The sequence below is a fragment of the Drosophila mauritiana genome, chromosome 3L (assembly GCF_004382145.1).
Source record: "Drosophila mauritiana strain mau12 chromosome 3L, ASM438214v1, whole genome shotgun sequence".
NCBI lineage: Eukaryota > Metazoa > Arthropoda > Insecta > Diptera > Drosophilidae > Drosophila > Drosophila mauritiana.
Window position 1 is genome coordinate 23855477 of NC_046669.1, and position 24144 is coordinate 23879620.

Consider the following 24144-nt stretch of genomic DNA (forward strand, 5'->3'; position numbering starts at 1 on the left):
TTGCGAATCGTTAACAAGAGACTGTGAGTAATATCTTTTACAGCATTAATATTAAGTTTAGCAATATTTCAACTTATGATCAAATATAGTTGCGATCTGGAATTGTTATCATTACTTCTGTAATATAAATCAAGTTTTTCAAAAAATGAAAATACATTTAAAAAATATATTTTATTAAATTATACAACCATACATAGTTAAAAGTTAATATTTATAAAATAAATACAAATTTGAGACCTGTTTAATGGAAAATTGATTTCTTGAGGCACGGCGTGCGGTCACATCGTTGTCTACTAGACAATGTCTACTCTAATTTTTCTCACGTCGCAAGCTGAATACTCTAATGACAAATATTCTAATATAAAGTCATTTTTGAATTTAAGTTTGGTATATTAGGTACATAGATTCGGCTATTACTATTTAAAAATTTATATTTTCTAATATTTAAATAATAATAACGTTTAGGCAATGCAAAGCAAGAAGGGCATCTTTTGTAAAATTTACAATGCATGAGCATACGTGTGCACACATACAGTTGGCGGCTGTCAATGTGTTTACTGTAGAGCTCTCCGCTTTCTCACTCTAGAACACAAATTCCAGAGAGTCTGGAGTCATCTCTAAAACCACGCCGAAAAAAACGTTTGCAAAAAAATCGTATGGCGCTACGCATCTTGTTATTCTAGTGTCTTTGGCTTAGCCAAATCCCACAGTGTCAACGCGTTCCACTACAGTCACGCGCGTATGCGCCATCGTCAGAGGTACGCTGTAGCGCTCCACAGTCGTTGGCCTATCGTCCGATGCTGACGCTGCGATGGAGGTGATGTAGAAACGGCCCCGCTTGCAGAACAATGACCGCAGCAGAAGTAGTGGGAACAAGCGCGGTTTGGAGGAGGAAGCATGTGCTGCGTGCTAACTGATATAATACATATAATATAATATCATATGTATATATATAATACGTAATTATATATATTTTAATTTTCTATTTCGGGTCTCGCAGCCGCCAGAATTCAACTTATCAATCAACTTTACGGCACCTCAACTGTGCAGCATTATCTTCGTTACATGATTTGTGCATAAATAACACATAGTGCAAATCATACCAAGCTGTTTAAAGCTTTAACTTTAATTCATTCCCGGTTGTTGCGTTGTTGAACAACAATTTGTTGCAATATGTATGAATTTGATTATATTCAGACAAAGTTAGAGGCAGTGAACATTAAAAGTAATTTCGTTCGTACACTTACATAATGAGTACAGAGCCAACTAACGAAAGCTGTTGCTAATTCCGCTTACCTCAGTTGGTGGGAGATTTTAAAGCGCACCTCGAAAAGAATTGCCAACTCAACCTTTGTTGGCGGCATTTTTCCGTGTGATTGTGGCCATCAGCAGCATTCACTCCGGAATAGGGCACCCTCGCTGCCCCCTCTTGGGCTTCCAAAATTCGCTGGATGCTATGCTAACTGGCTGGTCATCCTGACCTCACAAACATAGAAAACCTGCAGCATCTACGATCATGTCTGATGGACACTGCACTGGAAACCATTCGCTCACTGGAAATATCGGATGGCAACTATGCTATATGTTTTGCAATGCTTCTATGTTTTAGGAACAAGAACCCAGCAAATCGATTTCAAGAAGCGAAAAGACTGACTCTTCGTTTAAATTGCCTCAAGAGTGGTCATCAACTGAAGCAGTCCAACTCCGGCAATTGCCGTGCCAGCGGATCTAAGCACCACACCCTGCTTCATCTGGGAAACTTGGCCTCGCCTTCACCACAATCGCTTTACTCTAAACTCGCATCATGCCGAAGAAGAACCCTCTGCCTGGAATGTCTACTGCTCTTTTGGCACAGGATCTTAGCAAAGACACTAGAATAATAGAATAGAATATTCTAGTGTCTTTGATCTTAGTAAACATGTCGCGCCGCTAGTACGGTGGCAGACTATTGATAAACGATCCGAAACCTTTGTTACTTACCGTTCCCTTCTCTACTGCACCGATTCGTGATCAATCTCAACTTCAGAAGACAAAGTCATCCACTAGCATTTCGGGAAAAGGCGATTCTAGTTTTGAGACAAATGCACTATGGGGAATTTGATCCGTTTTTTTTTTTACATAAATGTGTTTTTTTTTTTTAATTTTGAAAAAAATTTTCTTAACGGATTAAAAATTGATCAAAGGTTCATGCTGTGTTACACAAGTGTAAATAAACAGTCAAATATTAAAAATTAGCAGATGTAAAATCATCTGTTGCAAACATAAAGCATGCGCCATCGGTGAACTCCCTCTTCCGCGAGAAGTCATTCAATTGTCGTGAATTTGAACATGCATGATTTGATGATTCTAATTGTGTAAAGGAATATGAAAATGACTTATTGTTTAACGTTGAAATAGATACGGAAGAATATATTGAGTAAAAAAAATAATAATTCTAAAGGTATGTATAATTATCATCTTATCTTAAATCGTTTATGAGATATGATTTTATGCTAAAAAAAAACATGTCAAATTCCCCCGTAAATCACTGTACACTATTAAAACAATACAGCCATCTACCTCACTCTACTTGCATTCACCCTTAATTGATCGAGATGGACTTCTTGGAGTAGAATGTCGGCTGAAAAACTATTCATTGGATTTCAATGACCGTAAACTAGTCATCGTTACGAATGACCTTACCGAGCAGTGAATGAGCTCCATCTGCAGACTCTGTTGAAAGCCACTCATCCAACGGGGAGAGTATGTCGGGTCTGGCAGCCGTGTATTCATGAAGTTAGAGACTATATTTCGGTTGTATATTTTGATTGCTAATTTTCGTTTAAAATGCATTATCTATAAGCTGTGTATGCTTCCTTCTTGTCTAAAAAGAAAAAAAAAACTAGTTGATAATTATAATTTTGCGTGTTGAAGGTGCTACGTAACTAAATATACCCTGTTCTCGTAGAGGAAGTGTTTCCGACCTTATAAAGTATATATATTCATGATCAGGATTACTGACCATGTCTATCCGTCCGTATGAATGTCGAGATCTGAGAAACTTTAAAAGCTGGAAATTGGACTTGCAGATTCCGCGATTTCGACGTATAAAAGAACAGACAAACATGACAGGTAGGAATTGTACTTCATTGCGTATTGCACAAATTCTGCATGCTTAAAAGTATATTTCTAGTTATAGTGCCATCTCGACGCTATTTTGAACAGATCGACATATCAAGTATAACTTATTATTCATTCGAAAGTGCTTCCTTCGACATACTTTTCGAAGAAGTTACTCTTCTAGTCTACAAGTACCGGATATAAAAAAAGACTCCTGGTTTTAATATAATGGTGTCTTTTTAGGAGAGTCGTAAAATAGTATTTCATTAAATAATAATATATTATATTTATAACTATTATAATATTAATAATATTTAATAACAAAAATTCTCACGTGATGAATTACAAATATTTTCAGGTTTTGTGTTTATCCCCTACGTACGAGTTGGCAATTCAAACTGGAGAAGTGGCTGCGCGAATGGGACAATTTTGCCGGGAAATAAAGCTAAGATTTGCGGTCCGTGGAGAAGAGGGTATGTTATTTTACCATATTTCAAACACTTAAAAAAATTTATTCCGCTTTACATTAAAGTTGACCGCAGTAAAAAAATTGAAGAACACATTTTGATTGGTACCCCAGGAAAACTTTTGGATTGGGGAATAAAATTTCGTTTATTTGATATGAAGAAAATAACCGTTTTTGTATTGGATGAAGCAGATGTAATGATAGCCACCCAAGGTCATCATGATCAATGCATTCGAATACACAAGTATGTATATATGTTATAGTATTACCCAACATCACCTTGTCTTGTTACACCCGTTGCTCGTAGGGTAAGAGGATATACCACAATCGTTGAAAAGTATTAAGCCGGTATGAGGAAGCGTTTCCAACCATATAAAGTATATATATTCTTGATCAGTATCATTAGCTGAATCGATCTGAACAAAGACACTAGAATAACAAAATGTTTAACGCCATAGGATTTTTTGACACACGATTTTTTCGGCGTGGCTCTAGAGGTGGCTATAGGCTTTCTAGAATTTTTGTTCGAGAACGAGAGAGCGGAGAGCGAAACAGCGAAAGGAAGGTACATTAAACACAAACGGAAGAGGTTACAGCGGAAGCGGGCTAAAAGATCGTTCGAACTTAAAATGTTTTAAATGCGACGAAATGGGACATATGGAGTCTGTATGTCCCAAAGGCAATAACAAATACATCGAAAAGCGTGCTGACATATGCAAATGAATGAGCCCTTTCCATTCTTTTTCGATTCGGGAGCCGCATGTTCTTTGAAAAATTAAGTAACAAATTAGCTGGCAAGAGAATTAATAATATAGGTATTTTAAGAGGAATTGGTGACAATATAGATAAGAGCCACTTGCAAATACTATCAAAAGTCCAAATGTCTCAATTTAATTTAGAAATTTTGTTTCATGTTGTAGTGGATACCTATTTAACGCTTTACATAATGATTTGCCAAGACATTTTAAAGCTTGGTTTCGGCAAATACACTAGAATAACAAGATGCGTAACGCCACGATTGGCACATAATTTTTTCGGCGTTGCTCTCGAATTGGAGGCTGGTGGCTCCAGGCTCTCGAATTTTTGTTTAAGAGCGAGAGAGCCGAGAGCTCTACAGCGAACAGCTCTTTTCTGCGCACACAATGACAACAGACAACTGTGTGCACACGTATGCTCATGCATTGTAAATTTGACAAAATATGCCCTTCACCTTACAAGTTCTAAGACTTTAAATCTATTTTATTTTTGATCAATTTGCACCATTTGAAAAATGGTTTTTTTTATTGGTTTGCATTTCCTTAACGTTATTATTATTTAAATATAGCTTAGAAATTGTAATAACTGAATCTATGTACATGTCGAAGATTGAGTAGATCTAACGCGTACTATTTGAATTCTTATTTGAATGTAACCGAAATTATGTGGTTGATCCGTTATGTTAAGAAGGAGCAGCGAATAATAAAATTCACGGAAAGCGTTCCGTTATTAAGTGGGCATCATTTGTGTGTGTATCAAATGAGCATGGCGCCTGTTGTTGTTGTTGGTAGAGTTTCGTGGAAACGAAGTAAGGATAATGAAATAATTGAGTGAAGTTGAGGAATAGAAGAAAAGCATCGAGAGGGCGATGCTTAAGTTAATTAGTCTGGTTTGAACGATCGAAGGGACAACACACAGGCGACTTCCTGAGCTGGACTATATGGACGCTGAATGAATGCTAAATCGCGCTCGGCTTCTCCGACATACATAATATACCAAAATAAATTTAAAAAATAACTTTATATTAGAATATTTGTCATTAGAGTATTCAGCTTGCGACGTGTGAAATATTAAGAAGGCAAGGATAAGGATTAGTGCTTGTGTCCGCACTTCGTGCCTCAAGATATAACTTTTACAATAAACAGTTTTAATATTTTTATTTATTTTTTAAATTTGTATTACTTAATAGACTCAGACTTCGGGAAACTAAAGACACCATGTGATCTTATTTTTAAAATTTGTATAATACACATTAAAGTTTTTGAAATAAATTTAAAAATAATAAAAAACAAATGTGTATAAAAAAAATGTATTGTTGAGCAATGCATTAAGTTCATGTAAACGGTAGCAAATTCGAGCAGCGATTTTAACAAACGAATTTAAAAAACTTTAAAATTATAATAGTCATTTCATATTGCTACGAAATTGTCCAAAACTCCAAATATGTAAATTCGTTTCTTCGATCAGAATTCATTTTGGCCCAAAATAGTCTTCGAGCACAAGTACGCACACATATACACGTTCTCGTCTATTGTTTTTACTCACACAAGCAAGCAATTTCTATTTATAGATTTCTTACTCTCTCAGCGTAAGCGAGCGGGCGGAGCGCAATTTTGGCCGTCACCAAAAAAGTAGCTGCTTAGTGCAAAACCAATGTATGGCCGTTACGCATCTTGTTATTCTAGTGTCTTTGATCTGACCCTGTTCTTCTGTCCATCCGTATGAACGTCGATATCTCAGGAACTATAAAAGCTGGAAGGTTGAGAATAAGCATACAGAACTGCCACACCTACAATTTTAAGCAATGTTTTGACATTTTTTCATATTTTCATTAGTACAGGTCTGGGTAACTCATAAGGCCATTAATTGATTAACACAAAGTTATTAAGAGGCCGAATATTTCATATTTCAATTCGGCAGAAAGTTATGTTTACATTAATAACCGGGTACTTCGCATCTGAAAATTTGTATACAGAGACGGCTGATAATAATGTATTGAAAATTTTATATGTTTACGTTTTGGGTACATAAGTTGTTTATTTTCTCCCTGTGTGATTTGAAGTTGTCTTTGTTTTGTTGTTTCTTGTTTTTTGTGGATCCTGTTTGGTTTGGCGCCAGTTATGTAATCTCTAAGATATTATGTAATCACTTGGGATGACCCACGCAGCAGTCCGTGGATGGCTTGCCTGGCGTTTTTACGGGAGTTACAGTTTCCCACGCAACGGTGTTTGCACGGGATTGTAGATTGTAGTTCCAAATGTAGAATTAGGTTGTGTACAAAGGCTTCTGGCCTAGAGACTCAGATAGCGTGATAATAAGAATATATACGGCGAGTTGCCGTAGTTTCGATTTATGGCTTGGTTATTGAATCGGAGGTCAAAGCAAAACTGTAAAACTTATCCAACTGTACTGGAGCTAACCAGCAAAGTGCTGACACTAGCAAAACCAGCATATCTCACCATACCAGCAATGGGAATGCGGGACCAATGGCGTTTATGCGGAATCTGCATATAAAGATTCTAGGGTGATCCAATAATCACCCGAGAATTTTACAGACTTAAGTTTACTCATTAACTTACATAACGGGCCACAAACTTGCACTGCGTCTATGTCTCTAGAATTCGTTTGGTGTTTCTCAATCTTCTAGCTTTAATAGTTCCTGAGAACTCGATTAGGACGGACAGGCCAGATCGACTCGGCTATGGATCCTGATCATGAATATATATACTTTATATGGTCGGAACAATTCCTACTGCCTGTTACTTTGTATGTATATATGTATATTAAAATGAAATTTAAAAGCTGTAAAGAGTTCTGCATACACTGTGTAAATCGATATAAATAAATATGCACAGTTTGTAAAATAAAGATGTAATTGAAAAGCTGTGAATAGTTTACAATAAACTATGTTGTAACATGCCCGGCAAAATGAATAGTAAAATTCCTTCTTTTGGAACACCTTCCACTCGAAAAAGAGCTATGACAAAACATGTCCAGGAGTAATACTAGTAAAATATGGGAGATGTTAATTAAAATGAAAGTAATAAGAATCCACACCAGAAAATACTGACGATCTTGAAGGACTTAAGAGTGAAAATGCTTGTGAGTAAACACGCAATAACACAACAAAAAATCCCAGCGTTTTATTGCCTGCTTTTTGTGTTTTTGTCATTTGTAATGCAAAATTTATATACATATTTATAAACATTTATACCAAAGATACTAGAACAACAAGATGCGTAACACCATACAATATTTTGGCATATTTCTCTTGAATTTTTGTTTAAGAGAAAAAGAGCGGAGAGCTCTACAGCAAAAATCACTTTTCTACGCATACAGGGACAGCCGACAACTGTATGTGTGCAGACGTATGCACATGCATTGTAAATTTGACAAAATTTGGCCTTTACCTTAAAAGTGCTTAGACTTTTAATATATATTATTTTTGATTAATTGTCACCATATCAAAAATTATTGTTTTGCATTGCCTTAACGTTATAATTATTTAAATATAGCTTCTAAATAGTAATAGTCGAATCTATGTACATATAACAATAAAATTTAAAAAATTAGTATTAAGCTTGCAACGTGTTAAAAATTAATAAGGCAATGATTGTTGAGTGCTTGTGTCCGCACTTCGTGCCTCAAGATATGACTTTTGTAATAAACAGTTTTCATATTTTTATTTATTTAATAAATTTTTCTTTTCTACTACGTATTATTTTTATGAAATATTTTTTTCTCAATGCAATGACTTCCTTTTTTCCATACACTAGTTATAATAATTTCCTTTGTATTTGATTTAATTATTTAGTATATTTATTAAGTCATATGACTTTATATGATGGATGTAAATGATCCATTTTTATTATTTAAAATGCGCATTATATTCAGTTGTTTTTCAGTTTCCGTTTTTTTTTTTTGTTATATTCCAATTTGTTATTTTTAAAAAGCGCGCAATTATATCATATTGCTACGAAATGGGCCAAAACTCCCCAATTATGTAAATTTGTTTCTTCGATCAGAATTGATTTCGGACCGAAAATCGACTTCTAGCACAACACGCACACATACGCCTTCTCGTCTCTTGTTTTTACTCACACAAGCAAGCAAATTCTATTTTTAGATTTCTTACGCTCTCACCGTAGGCGAGCGGACAGAGAGCAATTTTGGCCGTCACCAAAAAAGTGGATGCATAGTGCCAAACCAATGTATGTTATTCTAGTGTCTTTGTTTATACATACATACATACATACATTATAGATTTATAAAGTATAGCTAAAAATGTACATTTGTACTCTACTTCTTGTGACTACTTGTAGTACAACTACTTGTGGAAACATTTTTTCCCTAATTCTGTGAAAACAGAATCACTATAGAATAATTTTTTTTTTTTCAAAACGCTTGTATATGTATACTTATGTACATATATACATTTATATGTATAACATGCCGGTTGCTGTGACAAATCACCAAATAACATTTGCTACTTATCTCTATGTTGTTTTTTTGTTAAATTTTGTAATTTAATACATAATTTAAAATATTTTTAATATTTCAGAATGCTGAATCCACATTGTCAAATGTTGTTTTTCTCTGCTACTTATGGTAAAGAGGTTATGGACTTTGCTCGGCTGATTGTTGCAGATCCCACAATAATAAGGTATGTATAAGTTGAATACGGACGATTTAGAACGGTGTTCCCAATTGTCCTTGGTTAAAATGCCTTAATAGAATCATTGAAACGTTTGTGCATGTGCCTGTCCTTATATACGTTTGCTCCTCTGTTTATATGACCCTTGAGATATAAGTAATTAATCCACACTTTTAAGCTAATTCTATTAAATTACTATCCCAATTACGTTGGTAAGAGTCCACGTACAGCTGCGGTTAAAATAATAGCACTACTGCAGGTGGATAGTTGATTTCCTAAAAAAAGGTATTGAATGTTTATTTTTTTTAAAGTCTGATTGCATGAATAATAAGTACCATATGTTACCTCTCTAAGCAAGAAATGTTTACTCTCTCAATGTAATGGTTCTTTTTGTTTTTGGACACTTTCTGCAAAAGCGCGCTAAATGAGGCAGTAACAAAAATAGCACTGACCACGTTTTTGCTGAATAAAATGAATAGTAGTGTTCATAAATAAACCCGCCAGTGTTACTGTTTAGTGTGATTTATTGGTTATTTTCAGACACTTAATATTAATTAATTCGACACCGATGCGTACGTTTTCTCGCAGATCAAAAATGTGACTAACTTAAGCTTTGGCTGTACTCACGCCATACGATTAAACTAGCATAAGACGTAAACAAGTTACAGTTAGAAGGGAGTTAGAAGTTTGGAAAAGTACTGGGCAAGCTCGCGGACAATTACAGCAGTGCGATGCTAACATTGATTCCGCTGATAAGCTCCGCTGAAGCTGCAGACAAATGATAATGTAAACAAAAATAAAGGGTGACTTGTTCGCGTATACAGGGTGTCTCGTTCCCAAACATACCGGCCCCCCTGAACGGTTGTTCAGCAGAGAGGCAGTACAACGATTTTGGCAATTGGGCGTTTGTATAATCCGTGAGCAGTTTTCACTGTAACGACTCGGACCTTGTTGTCGATTACTGCGTGCACTGCGGTGATGCGGCCAAGAATCCATTTAGAGGGCGGTAGATTGGGCTCCTTGAGTACTACCAGTGTGTCGATCTTCAGATTCTCGGTTTCCAGATGCCACTTTGTCCGCTCATGAAGAGATGTCAGGTATTCCATATGCCACCTTTTCCAAAAGCCTTGAACCATGGCTTGCAGCTGATTCCACCTCTCCAATCGATTGACTTGCATATCCAGACGACAGGGTTCAGGCAATGCAGTATACGGAGATCCAGTCCAAAAATGAGCAGGCGTCAGTGGATCCAAAGAATTATCCCTAGTTGGGCACAGCGGGCGTGAATTCAGGATAGCTTCAATTTGGGTCAGGACAGTAGAGAGCTCCTCAAACGTTAAAGCCTTTGATCCAAGTATCCGTTTCATATGGAGTTTAATTGAGCGAATTGCAGCTTCCCACATCCCTCCAAAATGGGGAGCAGACGGGGGTATAAAGTGCCAAGAAATCCCTTCATTGGCAAAGAATCCTGCTAGTTCCTCATCTTTGGCTTGTTGAATGGCCAGACGTCTCATGTCATCCAAAGTTTGCTTGCCTCCATGAAATGTAGTTCCATTGTCCGAATACAGGTCAGTAGGCTTCGCTCGGCGGGCAATGAATCGTTGAAAGGCTGCGATGAAAGCCTGTGTAGTTAGCTCACTAACAACCTCGATGTGAAGTGCCTTTGTAGTGAGGCACACGAAAAAAAATAGAAAACCATGCCTTTCCGATGCGTGGAGTTCTTCCCTTTGATTCCTTGATTGCGATCGGTCCAGCGTAGTCCAGCCCTGTGTGTTGAAAGCAGCGGCTAGCTTGAACTCGAGGAATTGGTAGCTCTCCCATGATCTGGTTGCTTGTGCCCTTTCGTTGAAGAAAACAGGATTTGCATTGGAAGACTGCCTTTCTGACGAGATTGCGGGCTCCCAGAATCCAGTACTGCTGACGAAGATTGGTGAACGTTGCATCAACTCCAGTGTGCAGATAGGAGACATGAAAATGTCGAACCAGCAGTCCAGCTAGTGGTGTATCTTTAGGTATCAGAATCGGGTGCTTGGCGTTGTAGTTGAGTGTAGATTGCTCGATTCTCCCACCGACTCGCATTACTCCATAATCATCCAGAAACGGAGAAAACCGGATAAGATGCGATTTAGCGTTAAGCTGGCGTCGATTCTCTAGCTGCGCATATTCTCTGGCAAAGGATTTTTGTTGCACATGTCGAATAAGTCGGCGCTGTGCGTCCAGCAACTCTTCAGACGTAAGGAATGGTGCCGAATTCCTATGATGGGATCGAAGAGTGTGAATCAAGCGATGACAGTAGCTAGATACCCTTATAAGACGCGTCCAGGTTGAGAATTTGTGGATGAGTAACTCGTGTATACTTTCATCAGGAAAGTTATGTAGAGTCGTGGGCTTTATGGCTCGTTCTTCGGTGTTGACATCGAAACTTGAAGATACGCTGAACTTGCTTGTAGAAGGTGGCCACTCAGAGGTGGGTGTGGCCAGCCAGGACGGACCTTTCCACCACAGTCGATGCTCCAGAAGCTTTGACGGATGAAGTCCTCGGGAAGCACAATCTGCAGGATTGTCTTCCGTGCGAACATGGTTCCAGCAGCTACGGGGAAAGTCGCTCAATATCTCAGAAGTTCGGTTGCAGACGTAGGTGTTCCACCGTCGAGGGGGAGCTGAAAGCCAGTGTAGCACAATTTCTGAATCTGTCCAGCAACTCGTGCTGAAAAGAGGAATTGTTAGCGATGTTTTGACAATAGAAAGCAATCGAGATAGAAGTAACGCAGCGTTTAGCTCCAAACGTGGAATTGATACGGGCTTGATCGGGGCCACCCGTGTTTTGGCGGCAACCAGAGTTACTTGAAAGCTGCATCCAACTGCAACTCGGGCGTAAGCTACCGCACCGTAGGCGTGCGAGGATGAAATGGTGACGCAATATACCGTGGTACTTGGCATTGCGTAAGTGGTGGCAAATCCTCTACTAAGGCTCTCCAGCGCGTACGTAGACTTTCAGGAATGGGGTCGTCCCACTGCAGGACACTTGTCCAGCTTTCTTGGAAGATTAGCTTGAGTAGAACTGTGACCGGCGCTACCAGTCCAAGCGGATCATAAATTCTTGATAGCTGAGACAAGAGTTCTCTTTTCGTCGGAGAAATGGTCGCATCGCATCCCTTTAGGTTGAGATACAGAACGTCCTTCCCAGGGTTCCATTGGATACCAAGAACTTTGACAGGTGAATCCGCAGCTGATTTGTTGAGGAGCTGGATAGGTTCAAAACATCTATCTTCATCTGGTAATGATTTCAAAAGACGCCAACTATTAGAACTCCATTTGCGTAGCTTGAATTTTCCCTTATCCAAGAGGGCTATAAGCTCGTCCTTGAGAATCATAAGCTCCTCGAATGTGTTGGCGCCTGTAGGGATATCGTCCACATAGGCATCGTGCAGAAGAGCGTGAGCTGCTGCAGGGTATTCATGACCATGATCGTCGGCAAGTTGCTTTAGAACTCGAACAGCCAGAAATGGTGACGGTGCCAATCCGTAGGTAACCGTCAGCAGGCGAAAATGAAGCAGAGGTTCATTCTCAGTCGTGCGCCAAACAATGCGCTGAAAATTGGTGTGTGGCTTAAAGATTTTATTGCCTCGAAACATCTTTTCGACATCTGCGCATAAAACATATTGGTGCTGCCGGAAGCGTAGACAAACGCCAAGAAGATCGCGTTGAATCGGTGGACCAATATGTAGTCTGTCATTGAGCGATACTCCAGAGCTGTCCTTTCCTGATCCATCAAAAACTACACGACATTTGGTAGTCAGACTGTCCAGTTTGATGACAGCGTGGTGCGGCAAATAGAAGAAGGTGTCTGGGGACTCCTCAACCTGAGCCGAGGTCAGTTGTTCCATATGTCCACGTTGCAAGTAGTCGTCCAGGAAAGCTTCGTACAGCTGCTTCAATTCTGGATACCGACGAAATTTGCGTTCCAGCGAGAAGAAGCGATTGATGGCCTGTGGCAAGGTCGAATCAATAGGCGGTGCCTTCTCCTTGAAGGGATACTCGACGACGTACACCCCGTCCGTCGAGCGCTTGTGTGTGGCAGCAAAATGACGCTCTGTGGGATAGCTGGCGTCCAGGAGAGCCTGGTTAGGCTGAATGCTGTCCATCTCCATGAATGAACGAACCATCGTGTCTAGGTCCGCGTGAGGAGTAACCGCAGAAGTAGGGTGATCATCGAATGCAGAGTAAGAGCCTGCAAGAATCCAACCAAATACAGTATTGAGAGCGATAGGAAAGTCGTTACCAAAGTGTTTCCGATCTCCTGTGTATAGAGACCAAAGTTGATCCGATCCAACAATGACATCGATTGCTCCAGGTGTGCAGAACGTTGGGTCTGCCAAAGGAAGATCGCAGATTTGCCTCCACGTAGAGGATGAGGTGTCAATAACTTGGGCAGGAAGTGATGACGTCAGCGAGTTGAGAATGAACGAGACCAATTCGACAGTTTGGCCCGAATGACGAGAGCGCAGATTGATATGTGCGCGTCCTCGGGTAACGCCCGCGCTGTTGGCGGCGAGACCGAGAATAGAAATCCGTGCGTGCGTTCGACGCACGCCTATTCGCTGAACAAATGATTCCGATGCCAAGGTTATTGTAGATCCAGTGTCCAGGAGCAGCCTGCAGGTTGTAGTGTTTCCCCAGGCGTCGATGACGTCAGCAAGGATGGTTGGCAACAGAGTCTGAGAACCAGCCGCCGGAATATTCTCCAGAGTATGATGCGTAAAGTTGTTTTCCGCGGGAGTCTCGCTTCCCAAGCGATGACCTTCTCGAGCTAGCGGTTGATTGTGGCCAATTGTAGATCTCGCATGTGAGACTGCTGGTCGATCGCGGCTGTCAACACTTGCTGTGTCAATGTTGTTGCCATTTTGAATTGGCTGCGACGAGCCATGAACCAAAGTATGATGCTTGCGGCGGCAGATCCGACAAGTATGCCTCGATGTACAGTTGCCCATCATATGAGCCGGGCTGAGGCAATTGAAACAGAGCTTTCTTGATTTGAGGAAGTCTCGGCGAGATGCAATGTCGAGTGCGATGAATTGAGGACACTTAAACAGATGGTGATTCTGCTGGCACGATGTGCACTTCGGCTCTTCCCGTCTTGGATGCGTGTCTGCGTGGTGCGTGGTAGCTGCGCGTCGAGCTTGGGTTGATCGAGTTAATTCGAAAGCCTCCAACGTATCGCAGCGTAATGTGAGAAATTTCAAGAATCGGTTGATGGTCACACCTTTTTCCTCGGATTCTGCGCACTGAGCCCAGGCTTGGCGGGTATCGCTATCTAATTTTGAAAGTAAAATGAAAATTAGCCAGGGATCCCTCTCTTCGCAATTAAGAGCTCGTAGACCACGAATAACTTCGTCTGCACCATCGGCAATTTTCCGCACTGTGCCGATATTTGAATTTATAGCACTCGGAAGGCTCACGAAACTGTTTAAGAACGATCGAATAATTAGCGATTGTTTGTTATATCGCTGTTCCAGCCGATCCCATGCTTCCCGATAGTTGTCATTAGTAACTGGAATATGTTTAACTAATGCAAGCGCGTCTCCGGCAAGGTACGATTTTAAATAATGAAATCGTTGGCAATCCGTCAGGCTCGAATTGGAAGCAATCGATCCAATTTATTGGATGTTTACATGTCCAAAAAATGTTTCCAGTCCTCATAATTTCCAGAAAAAGTCGGAAGTTTAATTCGCTCGAACTGAAAATCGACATGACTTCTCTGGGATGTGTCTGCGGCTTGAACTGTGGCATCAATACTGTTTGAGGTGACATCCCGTCTCAACTCCTCCAAAGTATTGCTGAGAATAGCGTGTGTAGCATAATGTTTGTCCTCATATGCGTCAAAATCCTCGTCAGGGTTCTCCCAATCGGCTTCCGATTTAAATGCATACAGCTCTTCCGAGAGCCGTACGAACCGCAAATAATTTTCCTGTAGTTGCGCCAGGCGGACAACTATTGTTTGCACTGAAGAAGAAGAAGAAGTAGGGAACGATTCTATACGATGTAGGAATCTATAGATCATCGTTTGCCAAAAGGCCAATAATCAAAATCAAATGCCCGAAAGAAACGCAGTTCCGGTAATCCGGCTCGAAGGACCAATTTTTATGTTCATAAATAAACCCGCCAGTGTTACTGTTTAGTGTGATTTATTGGTTAATTTCAGACACTTAATATTAATTAATTCGACACCGATGCGTACGTTTTCTCGCAGATCAAAAATGTGACTAACTTAAGCTTTGGCTGTACTCACGCCATACGATTAAACTAGCATAAGACGTAAACAAGTTACAGTTAGAAGGAAGTTAGAAGTTTGGAAAAGTACTGGGCAAGCTCGCGGACAATTACAGCAGTGCGATGCTTGATTCCGCTGATAAGCTCCGCTGAAGCTGCAGACAAATGATAATGTAAACAAAGATAAAGGGTGACTTGTTCCGTATACAGGGTGTCTCGTTCCCAAACAAGTAGTGATTGCTTTGGGTTTTTTTTTTCGACAAATTTTGAAAAAAGGAGTTGCATTAAAGGTTTTAATTGAATTTGTTCCAAAAGAAGACCAAAAATTCTCTAGTTATGGGTCGCGGAAAGCATTCTACCGTGCTAATTTGATTAAAAACATTATCTCTGAAGGTAAAACTTACGCTAAAATGGGACGGTTTGTCGGTTGTTTAAACAAAATTATCCGCAACGCATTACTGTTTGTCGAAAAGAACGAAACACGTGGAAGAAACCCCTTAATGTCCAACGTGGAGATCAAGCGCTTGGTTCGGCAAAGCAAGAAGGAGCCTTTTAAGCCGGCGACGGAACTGAAGAAGGAGCTCCAGATATCTGCAAGCGTGGAAACAGTTCGCAAACACTTAAGACAAAACAACCTTAATGTGTGCAGTCCCAGAAAAGTCCCGCTTTTGACTGTGAAGCATGTGGCAAAGCGAATCGAATATGCCAAGATACGCAAGGACTGGCCTGTGGAGAAGTGGCGCCACATTTTGTGGTCAGATGAGAGCAAAATTGTTTTTTTTTGGTGGGAAAGGCTCTCGGTCTTATGTTCGGCGTCCACCACGAACTGAATATATCATAATCCTCGCTTCATCTTTAAGACGGTAAAGCACGGGGGATCAAACATCATGGTATGGGCATGCTTTTCATACTATGGTATGCCGGGGAAGAAATGCCGTTGGTTTGGATATTTCAACAGGATAACGACCCAAAACCCACGAGCAAGAAAGCTTGAAAGTGGTTTGAGCAGAAATCGATCCGAGTAATGAAATGGCCTGCTCAGTCACCCGACTTGAATCCTATCGAAAACCTTTGGGGGGACGTGAAAAAAAAGGTTTCTGAAGCCAAACCCAATAATAACGATGAACTTTGGGGTGTGTGAGCAAAATTCCTCAAAAACTGCCAGGACATGGTGGACTCCATGCCAAGACGATGCGCAGCTGTCATTGCCCACAAAGGTCACGCAACCAAATATTAAGATTCTTTAAACATAGTTCATAATATATTATCCATTTGTTGAATTTTTTTTTTATTTTTTTATTGAGTTAGCAAACTACGAGAAACAGTGCTATTTTTGTTACCGCCTAAATGTGAAGGTTTTTTTTTTGTTTTTGTTTTACCAATTATTTTTAAAATATCCATTAGATCTGTTACTAATTTTGTTATTTCGATTGAAAATCGTTGTACTATTTAAGTCAAGTGAGTAAACTGATGAAAAAGTGCCAGAAAATACAGAAACGTTGGGACAAACACGAAATGTGCTTATGGTGCTATTATTGTTACCGCAACTGTATGCTTAGACTGCTGCAATCAGGATCTATTGACCGTTTTCGAAACATTTGCATGGGAAGAGTAGAACGCGGTATAGCTGTGAAAGATTTTATATTTTTCTAGCAAAGAATTAAATGTTTGGTACTTAAACTGCAAAATATTCTCTTTTAAGTAAATTTTCGAATCAGTTTTAATAAGGGAAATTTTGAAAGCTGATCTAACACCACAAAGATCTCAGAAAATCAACAAAATATTTTTGAAAGAATGGTCCCGTGGTCCCGTGTGACACATCGGCGGTCTCATATCTGAATGAACTTCTTGACGATCTTAACCATGTTGGGCCAATAGAAATAGCGTCTTGAAAGTTCTATTGTCTTAGAAGCTCTAGCGTCTTTATGAGCTTATGACGTGGTAGCCAAAGCTTCCACCATGCGTCATCTGCATCTTTAGTGCCAGTGGCATGCTCAGCCCTCAAAAAGGTAGAATTTCCGGTACTATATTTTGGGTACCTTTTCGGTGCTGTATATTAAAGTGATATCCCTACAGCTTGAGAGACGTGATTTAAGTTCTGTCTGGGTTATGAGCCATTTTAAAGGCGCAAGACAGCGGCGTAGCATTTCTTTTCAGTAAAAGTGACATAAAAGCGATTGGCACTTCGTCTCATGTACTGTTGGTTTGCACTAATAAGCCTCAACGCTTGTGTGACTGGCGTCACAGTGTATTGACGGGACAAAGAAAAATTTAGTATATGTGTAACACGGGAGCGGAGCGCATTTGAGTCTTTAAACAGTCGAATGCATCCTGAGCCCCATCTTTCCATTCAAATTTTTGCTTGGTCTTTAAGGTATTTTGAGGAATCTAAATTCTCCACAAATCTTGGGTGCAGGGGAGCGGCCTAGCAACAGCGAAGACGGCTGCGATGCGGCCGCGCAGTCGAAACGGAGTCTGAAGACGGAGGAGTGGGAGTTACTCAACCACACCGCGCGTGGAAGGAGGTAGTGAGACGGAACGTAAAAAGAAGGAGTCTGTGAGTGAGAGCGCGCAAGGAAGTCGGTGAAGAACAAACAGTGGAAGCGTCGGGCGGCAAGAGGCCTGCAGGATACGGAAGGACGAGCAGTGCAAGTGAAGAGTAATCCTTGGAGTGCAGGGGCAAGGACATGGCGTGTCTAAAAGGGTCAATGTAGTCCTAGTCCGAGCGTTGCCTCGCCCGTGGATGATACACCCTGCCCCATAACACCCTAAACCCGTTCCAACCGGTAGGAGGCCCTGCAATAATGGATAGCACCTCGAAATGGCGTTCGAACGAATTGGATATGACCAATAAATCTTGTATATAGTAAAGTATATAAAAACTTTATTACGTATGCGTAGAATTAGCTTGCTTGTGTGAGTACAAACAATAGACGAGAACGTGTATATGTGTGCGTGTTGGGCTAGAAGACAATTTTCGGGCCGAAATTAATTCTGATCCAAGCAACGAAATTACATATTTGTGCAGTTTTGGCCAATTTTGATAAATTAAAATAATGAAAAATTCACGCCGTCACTTATAATTTTAAAGTTTTTCAATATTCGTTTGCTAAAATCGCCCCTCGAATTAGCTACCGTTTACATATTTATATTTTCACTGCTGGTCTTAGGTTAGACGCACCTTAAATTGCATACAACTTTGCTTCATATTTATTAATCAAAGGACGATAGAATAGAAATGGATATGCAAAAAAATTTCTTATTTAATGATTCTATTAATATAATATTCTAACATTTTATTAAAGCTAGTTAAAATAAGGCGAATTTTTCTTGGTCATTAGAATAGACGCACGTTGGCTTTTTAATTTTTATAGGAAAAGTATTTTGATTCAAAATTAAATTATTATTTGGCGATACTATTTGATTTATTTGCAATAAAAAAATAATTTCAGTAATGAGTACGGCCTCTTTGTTAGTTATAACTTCATAAATCCGGTCCTTCATAGGATGATTCAAGGAATCTATGTAGTTTAAGGAAATCTCTCTCCAAGCACGTTTAATAGCTGCAGTTAACGTTTCCTTATCTTCGTATTACTTTCCTCCTTCGTAAACTTTCCGTGTTAGCCAGCCCCAAGCATTTTAAATTACGTTAACATCTGGAGAATATGGTGGTCAGGTTATGACAATTACGTTTTGACTCGAAATAAAAGACTATACTACTTGAGAATTATGAATAGGAGCATTGTCTCGCTGAAAAATCTAAGGAATTGGTCCAAAAAGAGCATTTAATTTTGGAAAAACCGCAAATCGTGATAATAATATTGAAATCCATCATTTCCAAATCCAAATTTTTAGAACTACTTAGATTTAAGTTGCCATGCTTTTCTTCCAACTCAAAATTGCGCACTTTTTAAAAATATCAAATTGGAATATAATAAAAAAATTAAATAAGTAAACTGTATCATTTACATACATTATTATTAAGTCAAATAAATATACTAAATAATTAAAGCAATCCAAAGGAAATTATTATTACCACTGTAATTTAAAACATTTATTTTCCAAAAAGAAATCATTACATTGAGAAAAAAAAAATTCATAAAAATTATGCGTTGCAGAAAATAAAAAATTTATAAATAAATAAAAATGTGAGAACTGTTTATTGCAAAAGTCATATCTTGAGGCACGAAGTGCGGACACAAGCACTCAACAATCATTGCCTTATTAATTTTTCACACGTCGCAAGCTGAATACTCTAATGACAAATATTCTAATATAAAGATTTTTTGAAATTTATTTTGTGATATTATGTACTAAGATTCGGCTATTAATGTTTCTAAGCTATATTTAAATAATAATAACGTTAAGGCAATGAAAAACAAGAATTTTTTAAGTCAAAGAACTCCTAAGATGAAGGGCATATTTTGTCAAATTGTCGGCTGTCACAGTGCGCTTAGAAATGAGCTGTTCGCTGTAGAGTTCTCCGCTCTCTCGCTCTTGAACAAAAATTCTAGAGAGCCTGGAGCCACCTCTAGAGCCACGCCAAAAAAATCGTGTGCAAAAAAATCGTATGGCGTTACGTATCTTGTTATTCTAGCGTATTTGGTTAAACCAAAGGGCATAACCACATAAAGCGGACGACCAGGGACTGTAAATGTTGTTTTATCGCGTGAGTTTGCATCAAGATTGGCTAAGATAGATAAGATAAGATACACATCTTTTAGATCAAGATTTGTTATGTATTCTGCTTTTGGTAATCTACTTATTATGCCATCGATCAACGGCATGGGGTAGACATCAGAGAACTGCAAAGGTGGCATTTTTTGCCACTCGACTCACACCCAACAATTTTGTGTGCGGGTACTTACAAACACACAGTATACGTCTGCACATGCAGACAAGACACCCCGTTGTGCGCGCACCCGAATCAATACGGTGCTCTGCGTCGCGGGCGCCGATCACACTCGGCACCCATGACGGAGGGTAGAGAAGACAAACAGTCAGAAAAAGACAAATGCCTAAAAAGGGATGAGTGACAAAAACACTTATGGGTTTACCGTTAAACACATGGGTGTTTCCAAAAATACTCGGGTGTTTCTAAAAATACTAGGGTGGTCTTGTAGATAGTCGATTCACTCGTTTTACACTCCATACGTTTACACACTATTCTTTCGGCGTGGCTCTAGACTTTGTCAAATACTTTGTAAAATATGCCATGCTAATAAACCATGCTAATAATATGACAGACACGTACAGTGGTCAAAATACATTCGTAATGCGACATATATATTATCTTATATTTTATTATATTATATATTATTAATATATATATATGTAATTTAATTATTATATTATATATATATATATATTATATTATATATTATTATATATTATATATATATTATATATATTATATTATATATTATTAACGTTATTATTATATTAATATAGATTATAGTAAAAATAATAGTAATAGTAATAATGCTAATAGCCGAATCTATGTACATAATGTCACAAAATTCATTTCAAAAATGACTTTATGTAAGAATATTTATCATTAGAGTAATCAGCTAGCGACGTGTGAAAAATTAATAAGGCAATGATTCGAAACGGGTGGCACCCATTGAGTCCATCAAAGAGCAAAGACATGAGCACGAAATTTTTCTTGGGTATTCCCTTTTACCCTTCATTTCTTATACCCGTCGCGCTTCCACCCATACAAATTTTAGGCGTACAAAAAATGACCTGACCACTCACCCAAACGGTGATTGCGCAGCAGGCCTCGGGTGGTTTTTTTACTCGTAACAATAACACCACGTTGGTAAAACACTCGAATATTTTCTGTTGCCGCAAGTAGGGTGTCAAAAAACACAGGGGTGCCTAGAGACCGAGTGTTTATCGGGTGGACGTAGAGTGCCAGTGGCGGGCTGCAGTTCTCTACTAGACATCTTGCAATGTAACCGCGATTACCTTCCTACTATCGATACACAACCTGACCTCTCCTGGTTTTCTGACCAAAACGACCGGACTAGACCATGAACTGCTCGACTTTTGAATAACTCCAATCATTCGATCAAGCTCATCATACGTAAGCTTCTCTGTTGCCGGCGAGACTACATAGTATTGCTGCTTTAAAGGCTTTGCGTCGGGTACATCAATAACATGTGAAATAATAAAGTTCGACCTAGTCCTTGTTTCAAAAATGAAGGAAATAAATTCATTGATTTCTGTAAGAGTTGCTGTTGATCAGGTGTTAGTGATCTAGGTTAAGGTTTTTGTCTTTAAATGTAGAGGTCACAAATCAAAAATTGTCCAAAAGTCTATTCCGAGGTAGAAATCTCCAGCCAACGATGGAACCATGTAGAGACGAATGGTTTACGTTTCCTCTTCCACTTCGTAGAGACTCCACCAAGAAGGTTTTGGCTCAGTTCTTACTTTGGAAGTCATTGACTTATATTGTAGACAACTAAGAAGAAGTTCAGAGGCAATACAACAATCCTATACAACTGACACGAAGCTCCAGTGTCGATTAACCCAACCACGGTTTTGTTAAATAATACCTGGGGATAACCTGGTCATGAGGGCGAACGTCATGATTAAATCCTTTTATGAAGGATAAGATTTTCAATTGTTTAATTGTCCACGGCTGAGCATAAATCTTTCCACCAAAAGCCAAAACCATTCACTAGCGATTTCCTCAAAAAGGTTACTGACATATTGGCCTGTAAATTGTCCGCCTACAGTTTGCTTTGTTAAAGCTTCCACGCGATATATGAAATCTTCTATAGACATGTCGGACTTCCTAGAGAATCTTAGTTTCCAATTAGTCATATTCAATTAAACATTCAGGACGAATGTCTACAGATGCTAAACTCACACTTAAATGGTTTCCCGCGTGACTAGACCCATGACCTGGACTTCGAGCTTCGCTAGGCACTGTAAACCAGCACTGTGGCTGATTTTTTTGTTGCTCTCTTTCAGTAATAATACTGCCTGAATCTATGTTCGGCTCGGAATTAAATCGAAGACCATCTGAAATAGCCTTACTAATATATTGGTTTCCTCGGACATGCTACTTGACAGAAGGCGTGTTTTTTCTTCATACCTTCTGAGAATTTCAGCTATAGCTGCCCTAGAGATTACTGACGTTTGGGATAAATTAGATTCAGATTTTTTGACGATGCTGACCTGCTTTCACTAATATCTTCGTGACAAACTGGGCACTGCTTTCTTGTGCCAAACTCTGGTGTTGAAGCACGCGCGTTGATAATTATGACCACAGTTTGTTGCTAATAGCTGCGCTTGATTAACAATAATTTCGCCACAGACATAACAATGCTTTCCTATTTGGATGTGACCTCGTGTATGTCAAAACAAAAAAACTACTCTTTTTAAAAATTGAATTCAACAACAACGATATGAGAGTCATGGGAGTCCTGGGGTCATTTCAGAACCGGAAAATATAAAAACCAGGCTCAAATATATTTTGATTAGTGATCATCCATGGTAATAATTATTTGGCTTGAAATGTTTTAGGAAAGGAATAGGATTAAATACACCATCGTGTAGAGAAATTTATGGACTGGGAGCAAATAATTTTTCAACTAATACAGTACTCAACATAACTTACCCCACGGAGACGAGTGTGTGATAATAATAACAAAAAGACACGGCGGCGTTATTACTATTAAAATATATAACTCCTCCATCGGGTCTAATTCAAAACGCAAGAGCTTTAAGAAATAAGATGTAAGACCGAGAAATCTATAACATAAAAGAATAACTTAGATCCATGACATAGCTTCGATTGCTAATAAAAAAAGAATGAGGTGTGGGATACTTAGGGCAACCCCATATGTTCCAACGAAAAAGGTCACATGTTTCAATTACAAATTACAAATTATAGTTACAATTTTAATAGGTATCTGTATATGTCGATCCAAAGTCTGTAGAGACTCCCCGCTACAAGAGTCTTCCTCTGTTTCCTCAACGAAACGCTTTCTGGCACGTGACATGACTATCCCTCTTTATTTCATCACCAAGAATGACCAAACCCAAGCGTTTCCCTTTCTCATTCTCTTTTATACACCACTACACAGACGCACTGTGGTGAGTTTTACCGGACTCTAGCCGTCCCATTCATGGCCATGCCAGACTTTGACAGAAACTATTTATGCCTCACTTTATGAATTCAGAAGAAATACCCAAACGAAACAATAGGCCCAGCTTTTAGCAAATATAAAGTGTACGTTATAATTTAAATTTAAAAAGGAATATACGACACGGCCTTCCTGACCTACACACGGCCCCGTGTGTTTACATTTTGTAGATAACTCAAAATACATTTTTTTATGTTTTTTTTTTTAAGAACATCAACAAACATCTTAAATCTTAAACAATTTTGATATACTGCTCTTTCTTAGAACAGTTACATTTCAAATTAATTATTCCTAGTCAATATTTCGTTTTTCTGGATCACAGTTATCATTAAACCGCCAACTCATATAGCACACAGTTATCATTAAACCGGCCAACTCACATGGCACACAGTTATCATTAAACCGGCCAACATATATGGCACACAGCTATCATTAATCAGGCCAAGTAACTTAATACTTCCGATCACTCTCAAGATCCCAACTAAACTACGACAAATCGCGAACTTGGGCACCCATATGTGCGGAGAGCCGTACTATCCGAAAATGATCTAGAAGCTTACATTTTCTTATTAATCAATTTCAAAGTCGCAGCCCTCACTGGCTCGACCTTTGTCACTTTCATTACCACAACGACAATTTTCAATGTCGCAGCCCTCACTGGCTCGACCTGGGCCATCTTTATGATCACCTTGATCATCTTCAAACTCTTTGGCAATCGCGGTCTCAGGCATTCTTCTATT

General features: G+C 39.0%; 1 protein-coding gene across 3 annotated transcripts in view; it reads left to right on the plus strand.

The window, feature by feature from the left end:
* LOC117141377 (DEAD-box helicase Dbp80) overlaps positions 1 to 24144 on the plus strand; it is a 63052-nt gene that overhangs the window by 27657 nt on the left and 11251 nt on the right. For all 3 annotated transcript variants that reach the window (XM_033304787.1, XM_033304786.1, XM_033304785.1), the window contains exons 5-7: positions 3458 to 3572; positions 3632 to 3809; positions 8883 to 8984. In XM_033304787.1, coding sequence (XP_033160678.1) covers positions 3458 to 3572; positions 3632 to 3809; positions 8883 to 8984 — 395 coding nt within the window. The remainder of the gene's footprint in view (positions 1 to 3457; positions 3573 to 3631; positions 3810 to 8882; positions 8985 to 24144) is intronic.